Source organism: Azolla caroliniana, unplaced genomic scaffold, assembly GCF_043228905.1.
Source record: "Azolla caroliniana isolate FFs.n. ecotype wild unplaced genomic scaffold, voAzoCaro1.0.p SCAF_18, whole genome shotgun sequence".
NCBI classification, from domain to species: domain Eukaryota; kingdom Viridiplantae; phylum Streptophyta; class Polypodiopsida; order Salviniales; family Salviniaceae; genus Azolla; species Azolla caroliniana.
The window spans coordinates 13,834,761-13,849,062 of record NW_028230453.1 but is presented as its reverse complement, the minus strand read 5'-3'; the positions used below and the strand labels follow the sequence as shown (position 1 = coordinate 13,849,062).

Here is a 14,302-nt window from a genome sequence, read left to right as displayed (position 1 = left end):
CTAAATTTAGCATTCATGCCCGCTAGATGTGCATGAGAAATTTTATTAGTGTGCATATAAATAAAGTTTTCACGCATTCTAAAATGCATGACTTACCTTTTAATAAAGGTAGGCGAAAATAAAGGTTTTATACGTATTAAATCTATATTTGAAACACTCAGAATAAGTTAGTATAATGGTAAGGCTGGAGGTGCAGCGTTCGAATCCTGCCCTATGCACATAATAGAAATTTAAATGTTTCTTTTATTTACAATTGTGTCTCTTCATCTCGTAAGAGACTCTCACCGGCCTTCTTCATTCGGCTCTTCCTTGCCGATTCCTCCTTGCCAGTTTGCCAATTCCTCATTGCCGGTTCCTCTTCGTCCGGTTCTCACCGGGTATTTCATTCTCTATCCGGATGGACAAAATGCAATTTCCTCGTAGTGTGTAAATTACACTACGACACTCACCCCCTCTAAACCCGCACATCCTCTGGTATGTGCCGAAGTTCCCGATGTTCTATATTCGCCTCCATCCGTATCGCTCTCCAAATCTTCCTTATGTCGACTACGAGTTGAAGTCCACTTTCTTCGCTATCCGCATCACTGCGATCTTTGTCTAGTTGCTCCTCATTGTCGGTCTCGTCTATGGCTACATAAGATTCGTTGTTAGTCCGCTTCTTGAAGATCTTCACCCGTTTCCCTGCTATAGGCACTCGTAGCATCGTTCCATCCAACTGACTTAGTCGGTAAGTTCCGTTGTCGAAAACTTTCCGAACCTCATATGGGCCGAACCACCTTTTTGCGAACTTCCGTACCGTTGTATGTTGATGATCCAAACTACTGTCATAGACAATCACCCAATCTCCTTCTTCAATCTTCTGTGGTCGTAGTCAGTGCTTGGTGTCGAACCGGCTTTTGTTCCGGAGTCGCGCTTCTTGTTGTCGGCGTGACGCTTCCGCTACATCTTTCGGTCTTCCCTCCAGTTGTCATATCCAGACCGCTAGTAGTTCTTCTCGGCTCATCTCTTCCTTCCACGGTAGTATTGTCCATGTCGCGATTGCGGTTTCCGTCGGCATTATATGCCGGCAGAACTTATGACCGGACAGGTGCTTGTCCGGTCATAAGTTCTGCCGGCATATAACCGGTTACGGAGCTATGGCTCGTCCGATCCGTCCATAGTGCATACAAGAGCATCTGCGGCCAATCCATCACCCTTCCGTTGCATGCTTTGGCAAGTGCTTTGACGATCGGACTATGTCCTCGCTCGACCTTCCCGTTGGCTTCTGGATTGTATGCCGTTGTTAGTGTTAACTGAACTCCATGTTTGGCGAAGAATCCCCTACCTTTATCAGAGTGAAGTTCTCCCCGATCCGCAATCACTTGTCCTACGCACCCATACTTGCAAAACACTTCTTCCAAAAGAAATTGGCATACCGCAGAACACATTTTTCTTCGTAGCGCCCGACCTTCTACTTGATTTGTGAGATCTTCCCGAGCTAACACCAAGTACTTCTTTTGTCCGATCCTGGTTGGCATGGCTACAATGTCGACCATCCATTTGAAGTTGATTGTCGGTGACAATGTCGGATGTAACTCATCTCGGTGTCGAACTCTGGAGTAGATTTGACACTTCTCGCAGCTTTCCGTGAACTCCGCGACATCTTTGTACATATTCTTCCACCAATATCTTTGCTTGATCTTCCCAAATGTTGCCCATGTTCCCCGATGTCCAGCCCAATCAGATTTGTGAAATTCAGACATTAACTGGTTTTGTTGCTCTTTTGTCCCGACTACTCGAACTGGTATGCCACCCGGTCTTTTCGGCTCCTTCCATAAAAATCCATTTTTCAAGAAGAACTTTCGGACTTGCCGTTTCTTACTTCGGATCTCGGCTCTCTTCTCTTTATTGTCCGATGATTCCTCGATTTCTCGTAGCATTTTCCCAATCAACAAGCTTTCTCCCTCGTATTCTTCTTCCCGGAATTCTTGGATTACGTCCACCCGGCATATGTGCTCCGAAGCAAAGTAGTCTTCGGAAACTTCTTCATTATCGGATTCGGTTATGTCATCTCCGAACCGCGCCCTTGATAGCATATCCGCTACAACGTTGTCTTTTCCGGAGATGTGTCTTACCTCCGGATTAAGTGACATAACATATGCAATCCACCTTAGCATAGCCACATCCGGTATAGTACAACACCGCATCATCCCGAGTATCAGAAGACAATCTGTTTCGATCACTACTTCGGCTCCGATCAAATAATCTCGATCCGATTTGATTGCCCACACGACTCCCCATAATTCCCTTTTGACTTGCGCATACCCGCGTTGCCTTTCGTTGAGAACCTTTGCTCCAAATCGGATCAGATATCGCGAACCATCCGAGTCGAGTTGATTGATGACCCATCCGATTCCGGTTGGACTTGTATCAACCATTACAATTGTTAGGAAACAGGTCCCTCCGGATGTTGCAGACCCGGTGAGAACCGGATAAGGAGTACCCGGCTACGGAGAGCCGGATGGTGCAGACCCGGTGAGAACCGGATGAGGAGTACCCGGTTACGGAGAGCCGGATGGTGCAGACCCGGTGAGAACTAGATAAGGAGTACCCGGCTACAGAGAGCCGGACGGTGCAGACCCGGTGAGGAGTGCTCACCGGATGAAGAGACATATTCGTAAATATGTTTCTGAGAGTCCATCGAGGCTATATTTGTAAATAGCCGAAAAGTCATATTAGTATAAATATGACTTAGGGCAAACTTATTGTGTAATGTAGAGTTGTTGTCATTCTTGTTGGTGCAAGGAGAGAGAGAGAGTGTGTAACTGTGTACAGAGAGAGAAAGAGGTTGTTGCCTCTGTTGTAACCGCCGCCTGTGGCGAAGATCGTGAGCACGAGGTCGTTGCCTCCGTGAACTCACTATTGTACATTCTAACATAGTGATTGTTTGCAGCCTGTGGGCTGCCGTTGTTTTTTCCCTTAGTTTGGGTTTTCCCCGTAAACATCCTGTGTACTCTTCTCTTCTTCGTGTCGTGTATTCTTTCACCGTTTTTTCTGTGTATGATTCTAAGCTCGGTTGTGGCCGAGCGTTGCGAGAAGGGAGTGTGAGTTCCTGTCAAGTGGTATCAGAGTGAAACAACACAGAAAATGGACGACTCGTTGGGAGGCATGTTCAAGCTCACCGGCTCCAACTATTCAGTGTGGAAGTCGAAGATGAGGGACATGCTCGTGGTTAAAGATCTTTGGTTGCCGGTTCAGTTTGGGGACAAGAGACCGGACAAAATCGATGCCACGATATGGGAGGTGATGCACATGAAGACAACGGCTTACATACGGTGCTTCATCGACATGAGTCTATACAACAACTTCAATGAAGAGAGCAAGGCTCATGAGCTCTGGGAGAAGATCGACATTATGTTTCAGAACAAAAATGTTGTTAATCAGGTTTCGGTATTCCGAAAGCTAGTAAGACTCCGGTACCAAGATGGCTCCAGCAGGGGGGAGCACATGAATGCCTTCCAAGGGCTGGTCCACCAGGCAACATCATTGGAAGTACCTCTTGCCAATGAGGTACTAGCACTACTCCTGCTCGGTTCCCTCCTGGATAGCTGGGAGACGTTGGTTGTCACTTTGGGCAATGCCGGGCCGGAAGGGAAACGGTTATCCCTACCAAGAGTGAAGTCGAGCTTGCTAGATGAGGAGGCGCGTCGGAAAGATAAGGATACGAGCTCCGACTCCAAAGCGCTCCTTACCGAATCGGAACGCGGAAGACAAAGGAACCGTAGCCCCCAGAACCGTGAAAAGTCGGGGACACGGTCAAAGTCAAGGGGGAGGCCTACTTGCTTCTATTGCGGCAAGCCGGGAAACTTCCAGAAGAACTGTCGGCATTTCCGTAAAGACAAGGAAACTGACGGCACTGATTCAAAGCGGACACCGGACCGGAAGGGAACGATCGGAATCGCGGCAAGTGAAGAAGAGTTGATGCTCATCACCGAGGAGAGTGAGATAAACCTTGTTGGTGATGAGATGACCTGGGTGGTCGACTCCGGAGCGTCATTCCACCTTAACCCGGACCGGAAATGCTTCTCATCCTACTCAGCCGGTGATCACGGCTGTGTCCGGATGGGGAATGAAGGTACATGCCGAATTGTCGGCATAGGAGACGTGTGGCTGACAACACCAACCGGATGCAAGATGCTGTTGAAGGATGTCCGACACGTTTCGGAGGTTCTTCTGAACCTGATATCAGCCGGTCGGCTAGATGATGAAGGCTACACAGGTAGCATCCGGAACGGTGTTATGAAGTTCAGCAAGGGGAGCCTGATTGTGGCCCGAGCCCGGAAGGTCAACACATTGTACCTGATGAATGCCCGGTTATGTCCGGAGGAAGTGAACGTGGCATCTGACATTGCCGATGAGCTGTGGCACAAGAGGCTGTGTCACATGAGCAAGAAGGGGATGAAGAGGCTTGCAGAAGAAAACCTCATTCCAGTGAAGAACGTGCACTTGGAGAAGTGCACTGATTGTCTGGCCGGTAAGCAAAACCGGACCTCCTTCCGACCGAGGCCACCGATGAGACATAATGCACCATTGGAGTTGGTGCATACTGATGTGTGTCAAGTGGACACGAAGTCACATGCAGGATCGCAGTACTTTGTGACGTTCATAGATGACCATAGCCGGAAGCTGTGGGCCACACCGTTGAAGACGAAGGATCAGGTGTTATCCATCTTCAAAGAGCTCCACGCGAGAGTGGAAAGAGAAACCGGTCGGAAGCTGAAGGCGGTTCGAGCAGATAACGGAGGCGAATACCGGGGGCAGTTCGAGGAGTACTGTCGCTCGAAGGGAATCTGGCTCGAATTTACCGTGCCGAAGACGCCGGAACTAAACGGGCTAACCGAGAGGATGAACCGGACCATAATGGAGAGGGTCCGGAGTATGGTAGCGCATGCAAAACTACCCAAGAAGTTTTGGGCTGAGGCACTGTCGACGGCGACATATGTGATAAACAGATCACCCTCAGTACCCTTGGACGGAGACACGCCACAGAGTGTATGGACCGGTAAGGAAGTGTCCTACCGGCATCTGAAGGTATTCGGGTGTCTCGCGTACGTGCATGTAGCTAAGGACCGGAGAGGAAAGTTAGATCCAAAGACCCGGCCATGCATATTGTTCGGTTACGACAACGATGAGTTCGGCTACCGAGTGTGGGACCTTGTCGACAAGAAGCTATTCCGGAGTCGAGATATTATCTTCATGGAGGACAAGACGCTCGCCGACTGGGAGTCAGAGAAGAAGATAATGAGCTCCGAGTCGACCGGTAAGGATCGATTCTACGATGAACAGACCCAACCAGCAAGAGACCGGTTAGCACTCAAGGAACCAGCTGGTTACGGTGAGGATACAGGACCGGCAGAAGAAGAAGTAGAGGAAGCTGAAACAGGAACCGGCCAAGACCCCGAATGGGATTCGGATGAAGAGCAAATGGTGGAGCCGGTTACCGAAGCCCAAAGACGGAGATATCCTCTTAGAGAGAGAAGGGCCCCCCGGAGATTTCCAGATGCAGAGCATGTGCTGTTAACCGATGAGGGGGAGCCAGAAAGCTTCGAAGAAGCGAAGGGTGGCACCCACAGCCGAAAATGGTTAAGTGCCATGCAGGACAAGATGGATTCCCTGCATGAGAACCATACGTACGAATTGGTGGAGTTGCCGAAAGGAAAGCGGGCACTCCGAAATAAGTGGGTCTACAAGTTGAAACCGGGAGATGCTGGCAACCCCCCGAGATACAAAGCCAGGATCGTGGTGAAGGGGTTCCAACAGAAGAAGGGCGTGGACTTCGACGAGATATTTGCCCCGGTAGTAAAGATGACCTCCATCCGGACGGTGCTGAGTATAGCGGTAAGCATGAACCTCGAGGTAGAGCAGCTGGACGTGAAGACGACATTCCTTCACGGCGACCTCGAAGAGGAGATCTACATGCAGCAACCGGAAGGATTCGTGGAGAAAGGGAAGGAGCACATGGTATGCCGGTTGAAGAAGAGCCTGTACGGACTGAAGCAGGCTCCCCGGCAATGGTACCGGAAGTTCGACTCCTTCATGACCGATCAAGGGTACCACAAGACGTAGGCCGATCACTGCGTGTTTGTGAAGAAGTTCGAAGGAGGCGACTTCCTGATACTCCTTCTGTACGTGGACGACATGTTGATTGTCGGACGAAACCAAGCCAAAATACGGATGTTGAAGAAGGCTCTCAACCGGACCTTCTCAATGAAAGACTTGGGCCCGGCAAGACAGATGTTGGGGATGCATATTATCCGGAACCAGTCAACGAAGCAATTGTGGCTGTCACAGGAGAAGTACGTGACAAAGGTGCTTCATCGGTTCAACATGTCAGATGCGAAACCGGTCGGATCGACACTCCCAGCAAACTGCAGGTTATCCGGTAAGCAAAGTCCGAAGACGAAAGCAGAGAAGGCTGATATGACGAAGGTTCCATATGCCTCTGCCGTCGGGAGCTTAATGTACACAATGGTGTGTACCCAACCGGATATAGGTTATGCAATGGGAGTGGTGAGCCGGTTCATGAGCAATCCCGGCAAGGAGCACTGGAATGCGGTCAAATGGATACTCCATTACCTGAAGGGCACTTCGAATATGTGTCTCCGATTCGGCTCCGGAAAACCTCAACTTGACGGTTTTACCAATTCAGACATGTCGGCTGATGTGGATACCAGCCGGTCTACATCCGGGTATGTAATGACATATGCAGGAGGAGTTGTTTCGTGGCAGTCGAGGCTGTAGAAGACGGATGCGTTGTCAACCACGAAGGCAGAGTACATAGCGGCTGTCGAAGCCGGCAAGGAAATATTATGGATGAAGGACTTCATCGGAGAGCTCGGTATCCGGCAAGATGAATACCGGCTCTACTGCGACAGTCAAAGTGCCATCCACCTTGCTAAGAATGCGCCCTACCATTCCCGGACGAAGCATATTCAGCGAAGGTATCACTGGATCCGGGAAAGAGTAGATGACCAGGAGTTCGCGCTAACGAAGATCCACACGGCCGAGAACGGGTCAGATATGTTGACCAAAGTACTGATACCCAACAAGCTGGATGCATGCCGGAAGCGAGTCGAACTAGCAAGACATCCCATGCCGGAGTGAAGGGGGAGTTTGTTAGGAAACAGGTCCCTCTGGATCATGCAGACCCGGTGAGAACCGGATGAGTACCCGGCTACGGAGAGCCGGATGGTGCAGACCCGATGAGAACTGGATGAGGAGTACCCGGCTACGGAGAGCCGGATGGTGCAGACCCGGTGAGAACCGGATGAGGAGTACACGGTTACGAAGAGCCGGATGGTGCAGACCCGGTGAGAACCGGATGAGGAGTACCCGGCTATGGAGAGCCGAATGGTGCAGACCCGGTGAGGAGTGCTCACCGGATGAAGAGACATATTCGTAAATATGTTTCTGAGAGTCCATCGAGGCTATATTTGTAAATAGCCGAAAAGTCATATTAGTATAAATATGACTTAGGGCAAACTTATTGTGTAATGTAGAGTTGTTGTCATTCTTGTTGGTGCAAGGAGAGAGAGAGTGTGTAACTGTGTACAGAGAGAGAAAGAGGTTGTTGCCTCTGTTGTAACCGCCGCCTGTGGTGAAGATCGTGAGCACGAGGTTGTTGCCTCCGTGAACTCACTGTTGTACATTCTAACATAGTGATTGTTTGCAGCCTGTGGGCTGCCGTTGTTTTTTCCCTTAGTTTGGGTTTTCCCCGTAAACATCCTGTGTACTCTTCTCTTCTTCGTGTCGTGTATTCTTTCACCGTTTTTTCTGTGTATGATTCTAAGCTCGGTTGTGGCCGAGTGTTGCGAGAAGGGAGCGTGAGTTCCTGTCAACTATAACCGGTCGGTCATAGTTCGGCTTCTTTAGAGCTTCAGCCCTCCGCAGTGTTTTCTTGAGCTTCCTCATGGCTTCGGTGTGTTCCGGTTTCCATTCGAACTTCTTCCCCTTCCGCAACAAGTGATAGAGCGGGTCCGCAATATGTGTGTAGTGCGAAATCTATATGTGATAGAATGCACATGCTCCAAGAAACCTTCGGACTTCGGATTGTGAATCGCATACTTCTTTCATAGCTTGAATCGCATTGATCTTGGTTGGTGACGGTCTTCGGCCGTAGGGCCCACATAGATGTCCGACTTCCAATATTTCTTCTTGTCCGAATGCCGATTTCTCTCCAGAAAGTGTTAGATGCACATCTTCTAACTTCCGTAACACTTTCTCACAATCACGAATATGGTTGACTACGAACCTTCGGCATCCCCGTTCATCCATAGCTTCATCTTTTTCTTCCACCGCACACCCTTTCATCGGAATGTCATCTAGGAATGGCATCATTATCTCCGGTATGCAATCCCCTAGCACCTTGTTCATCGCATTCATCGTATGTGCGACTGAGTTCGTCGCGCCTTGTGGTAGCGTACACATCCGGACTAATCCTATCAGTGTCCGCATGGTAGTGATGTCTCGGCTCTCCACGGCATGGTTGTAACATACGTAGCATACCGTACACGTACAATACGTATGCTACGTATTTTATAAGTATTCTAAAAAATATATATAAGTTCTTAGAATACGTATTTTAAAGGTAAAATACGTTGAATACGTTAAATACGTTGAATACGTTGAATACAAAGATACTTGAAATTTGAGTACTATAGAGTAAATACCAATTATCTTTATTCTCCATCGATACCACATGGTTATCTATGTTTCAATACACATGATATACATATTTTATAAATTAAAATGAAAGTGGTGAACACAATTGAAGTTTGAAATTCGAATCAAAATGAAAACACATATCATTTCAACACTCAAATCGTGGAAATTGAATAGAGTGATCAAAATACTATTAGAATTTACTAATTTAGAACTTAGAATTTCTTCATACTCATAGTTATTGGTTCTCTAATTCAAATGAATATGTAAAAACCAGTAATAAATGATCTTCATTCTATTTTCAATTATATTTCCTCTTCTACATCATCATTTGAGGATTCAGTTGTATCATCATAGTTGTCCACATAATCACTATCAAAAAATGAATCAATTGTGTCATTGTCAATGTCTTCATCATCTTGTTCTCCATCATCATTACCATATTCAGCATTGCAAGGAATATTTGTAGCTTGTCGAGTAAGTACCCTTCTTGTACTTGAAACTCTCACACAAGCACGACTACGAACACGACCTCCTCTAATAGTGCTAGAACTTGAACCTACCAGTCCTTCATCCACTATCATAGTAGCAAACTTAGATCTACTCCGAGTAACCCGACCAATATGCATAGCCTCGGCTTCCTCAAAATATGTTTGTGCGACTTGAGTGTCAATATCGGTTGTTGATGGAGGCATTTCAGGAGTCTTGTCAATGTCTATCTCATCTGGATTAACCTAAATCAAATAATATCATGGTATCATGATCATGATTGATCATTTTAAAACCATAACCAATTCACAAGGCTCATTAATTAACCTATAAATGACTTGTCTAGACTCTAAACGTCAAATGTCAAATATGAATAAGAAAGATGTAGACCTGCATTGGAAGACCAACATGAGTTTGAAAGCTCTGAACAAGCCTTAAGTTTTCTCTAACATATACTAATCTCTCCACTTGTTTCACCTTCAAACGATTCCTCCTTTTTGTATGTGCCAACGCATGTGCATTCCAATTTCTTTCAGCAGCTCCAGAAGAGCAATCCTATGACACAAAGTATTCAACAAACAACATGAATATATGTCATTGTAAAAGATTAATAACATTGACACAATTTTTTTTTTAAACTATAATACCTGAGACAATACTCGACAAGCTAATGATTGTAGTAAGGGCACATTGTCCCCATATCTTTCCCACCATGAGATAGGTTTGCATTTTGCAATGTGTGATTTTGATAGTTCATTGCTAAATCGGCCCACACCATTTCTATACATGTCAAATTGATCTTGTAAGATTTCACATTCATCTATAGAATATAACTTTTGAATATACCCAAGCCATCCATCTGTCATCTCTGCATTCATAACTATTGGTTGATCTTTGGGCTTCCATAAAGGATGCAAAATATGTGCAACAATATGAATTGGCTTTTTGAACCATGACCAATGACAATCAAAGCATTCCAAAACCTCTTTATATTTGCATTAACATAAATATGAATATTATAGAAATCAATTATTGGAAATATGCATAACATCGATGATAACAATGATTCAAAGAAATGAAAAAGATACAATTAATAACAATTGTACATACTACCTACTACATAGAAATAATAATATTAGAATAAATTACATGTCTTTGTTTGATGTGTCTTCTCTCGCTCCTCGTTGCAATATGTCTCTAGCCCTCCTCATGAATTCATAAAGTAAGCCCATTGTAGATCCTTCACGATCAGTTAGCCGCAAAACAGAAAACAGTGGGCGCATAATAGAAATTACAATCATAATTGAAGGCAAAGTAGAGTTGTCTTGCACAATGGACTTCACCTTGACAACATCTGGCTTTTTGGAGTCACTCCAATCCTCCCAATAGTTGCTAACCACAGTTTGTTCAAGGGCTCTCCAAACTCTTGCAAGCCTCTCAAGGACAATAAGAATGTAGCCAAATCGAGTGGCACTTGGCCTAAGAAGCACAAGAGACGAATAGTTGCTGAAAATTTTCCGCGCATTCCTTTTCTTGGTGAATAGTTTAACCACATAATTTGCTCTCTCGTGCACTCGATGAACCCAAGACAACTTCCCAATATCCTCTAGCAATAAATCTAGACATTGTGATGCACAAGGAGTCCATACAAGGCTTGGGAATTCAGTCTCTAGAATGTGACCCATGCTAACACAATTAGATGCATTGTCAGTGACAATTTGCACCACATTTTCGGGTTTTACTTCCTTTATTGCAATTGAAAGCATTTCAGCCAGCCATGGACCATCAACCCTTGTAGAAACACCACTACAATCAATAGTTTTGAGGTACATAGTTCCATAACAACATGAGACCAAAATATTCACAAGTGCTCTCTTGCTAGTGTCAATCCATCCATCTGAAAGTATTGTAACTCCATATTTTGGCCAAAGGGCTTTCACATTTTCCACTTTTTGTTGCACATTCAAATGCTCTTTCTTTAAATACTTAACTCTTAAATCATTGTAGGTAATACCACTATACTTTTCCCCAATATCAAAGAAAGCTAACAACATGTTCCTCCAACATGACATTTTCAAAAGATTAAAAGATAGATTACCTTCCACAATGCATCTAACTAACATTGTGTTTGCATAGTCTTTCTTCATCAACATAGCAGGACTTGATCCTCTCCTTATGGTGCTTTGAGTGAGACTTTTTCTTCTTGAACCTTCTGTATCTTCAATATCCATAGGAATTTGGTCAATTGTATCCTTCTTAGATGAGGCACATGTGTTGGCTATTGATGGTTGTGATTGGAACATTGAATCAACCATTGATTCCACCATGCCTTCTTTAAACTCAATTTGTTGTTCCATGGCTTCCACTTCTTTGATGCGTTTTTGCTTCTTGCGAGTCAATTCACTTTCTTGTGCTAATGTTATAGCCTCTTGATATGCCTCTAGAGTTACTTGCACACACTTGTCTATACCTTCACCTTTAATTCCAGCAAGGTGAGCAACTAAACGTGTTAGTGTCCCGGTCCCATGAAGACCACAAAATCGGCAATCCCAATAATAGGACCCATATGACTTCCCAGCTTGTCTATTCAAACAATATTTGTCCCATAAGGGAGATTCTTTGCGTGGCATAGTTGCTTAATTGGTGACCACTAATATCGAATTCTAGAGACTCGAGAGTTGTCTTTTATATATATTGTCCTAGATTCATGAATCCACAATGTGATTATGTATATCATTTAAACATATGAATTTAACAAGAAATTAGTCATGAATTCACAATGCGAAGATGACATATGTATATCATTAAACATATGATTTTAACTATAAATTATTCATGAACATTGAATCCACAATGTCACAATGTATATGATTTAAACATATGATTTTAACCATAAATTATTCATGAATCCATGATGATTTTAACCATAAACTATTCTATGGTAATTACTTTAATATCACCTCCATATATGTTAGTTAATAAGTTAATTATCTATTACATAACGAAAATTTCAGCCCTCTTTCTCAATTAGATTTTAATCCACTTGCATTTGGGCAAAAACACATAGAAGTCATCACATAACGAAAATTTTCAGAGCTCTTTCTAATTACATTTTAATCCACTTGCATTTGGGCATAAACAAATAGAAATCATTGAAATTTCAAACGTGCATTTGTATATTATTATTCTATGACCTAATTACTTTAATATCATATCCATATATGTTACTTAATAAGTTAATTAACTATACGGGAAAGTAATCACATAATGGAAATTCTAGCCCTCTTTCTCAAATATATATGCTACTTAATCGATCCTTTAGAAAATTTCAAATCTATTTAAGAGTATTTACTATTTTCTAAAATATTCTTAAATATGCAAGACATATACTTAATCTACTTGCATTTGGGCATAACCACACATAAATCATTCAAATTTCAAACATGCATGATGCATATGTAATATGCATGCTAATCTATGGTAAATACTTAATATCGTCTCCCTATATGTTACTTAATAAGTTAATTAAGTTATGGGGAAGTCATAACATAATGGAAATTTGAATTTCAGCCCTCTTTCTCAATAATGTATGTTACTTAATCTAGATTCCATGGAAAATCTATTTCAAATTCAGAGTTTTCTAAATATTCTGAAATATTTTCTGTTTTGAGACCCTCAAAACATATTTTAATCCACATTCCATTTGGGCATAAACAGACCAAAATTATTCATACATGCACATATATTATGACGAAATTACCTTTGATTCTTTGAAAATGAACTAAAACTATGCTTCCTTCCTGCAGGCTGCTTCTAAAGACCTGCGTAAAAACCTTTAGGCTACAAAATGAAGACAGTAGTGAGTCAAAACAAAAAACCCCCAATTCTTTACTTTTTCTGATTTCACTACTAAAAAAAGCCCTACAAAATTATTATTTTTAATTATTTACAAATTTAGGCTCATAAAAAAATGACAGTTCCAAAAGGTAGAATACATTTAGAATACGTGTGGGTATTCTAAACCGTACTCTATGGGTAAAATACGCGTTTTTTAACAACAAAGTTCTACGGCTAGTTGGAATTGGTCATATCCGGAGCATAGGTCTCCGATGGAGTATATCGCGCGACCGGCAAATGCTTCCGCAAATTCGTCCACTATCGGACCGACTCCGGAATTCCGAATCGTGACCTTGTTCACCGGTTGCAAGTCTTGGATAAATCGGAGTGACCCATTCTTCTTCGGAACCGTAAACCATCGATTTGAGTACGGAGCGTTTGATGGCTCTAGAATCCCCATCGCCACCTTCTCCTTGAGCAAGTCGATGACTTTGGGAATATGCGCCCGCGGCACCGGAATCAGCTTCAGGCTCCACGGCACATGGTCAATCGTGAAGATCACCATCGGCTCCACTATCTTCGGATCAACGCACCCTATCTCCTTCAATGTGAATGCAAATGCTTTTCCATGTTGTTCCAGCATCTCACGAAACCGTTCTTCTTCTTCTTGTGAGAGGAAACCACCTCCACCGATCCAAAGTTTCTTCCGGGTCTCATCCGAGAAGGCATGTCTGATATCCACGGACTTTCGAAGTGTTGGATCTCCCAAGACTTCTTTCCTCTTTTGTTCGCTATTGGCGGGTAGTGGTCCTATGGCCGGTTTCATTTTCTTCTCCACGGTCTTGTATTTCGTACTTACCATTACTTCTTCTTTGCAGAACGCATCCAGCCCCATTTTCGCAATGATCTCATACATCTCGACCGATTCCACCAGGACTACCTGGTCTTCTTGGTTTTTACCCTCCACAAGCTCTTCAAGCCGTTGTAGCATGCTCCCATAGAACACTTCTTCGACTACCCCCACGATTTCTTCATCTTCTTTTATTATTGATGCCGACCGTAACTTACTCTCTACCTTTCTGTATTCTTTCTTCATTCCTCCGGCTACGGCTGCGTACGTTGATGCCCCATCCGGACCGATTCGTACTTGTTTTGCTCCGAGAGTCTTCTTCCTGTGTGGGGTATCAGGGCTTCTCGGACTATCACTTCCCCACTCCACAACAGTCCATTTGGGACAAGAGCTCCCTCTTGTTCCTTTCATGATTTGCCGACACAG

The 14,302-nt window shown here is 44.1% G+C and overlaps 1 protein-coding gene across 1 annotated transcript; it reads right to left on the bottom strand.

The window, feature by feature from the left end:
• Nucleotides 1-8,961: 8,961 nt before the first annotated feature.
• LOC147852449 (uncharacterized) lies at nt 8,962-11,195 on the bottom strand. Its single transcript, XM_087333907.1, has 4 exons — nt 10,339-11,195; nt 9,837-9,969; nt 9,580-9,744; nt 8,962-9,434 (listed from the first exon to the last, which is right to left on the bottom strand). Exons 1-4 carry the CDS (start codon nt 11,019-11,021, stop codon nt 9,006-9,008), a joined length of 1,410 nt encoding a protein of 469 aa, XP_087190033.1. The 5' UTR covers nt 11,022-11,195; the 3' UTR covers nt 8,962-9,005.
• Between the last annotated feature and the right edge of the window lie 3,107 nt (nt 11,196-14,302).

Excerpts from the sequence above, each read along its gene's own strand:
- LOC147852449 (XM_087333907.1), bottom strand. The coding sequence starts at position 11,021 with ATGTACCTCAAAACTATTGATTGTAGTGGTGTTTCTACAAGGGTTGAT. Across the intron at positions 9,970-10,338 it reads GACACATCAAACAAAGACAT|AAATGGTGTGGGCCGATTTA; the intron begins GTAATTTATTCT and ends TGACATGTATAG. Across the intron at positions 9,745-9,836 it reads CTTGTCGAGTATTGTCTCAG|GATTGCTCTTCTGGAGCTGC; the intron begins GTATTATAGTTT and ends TTTGTGTCATAG.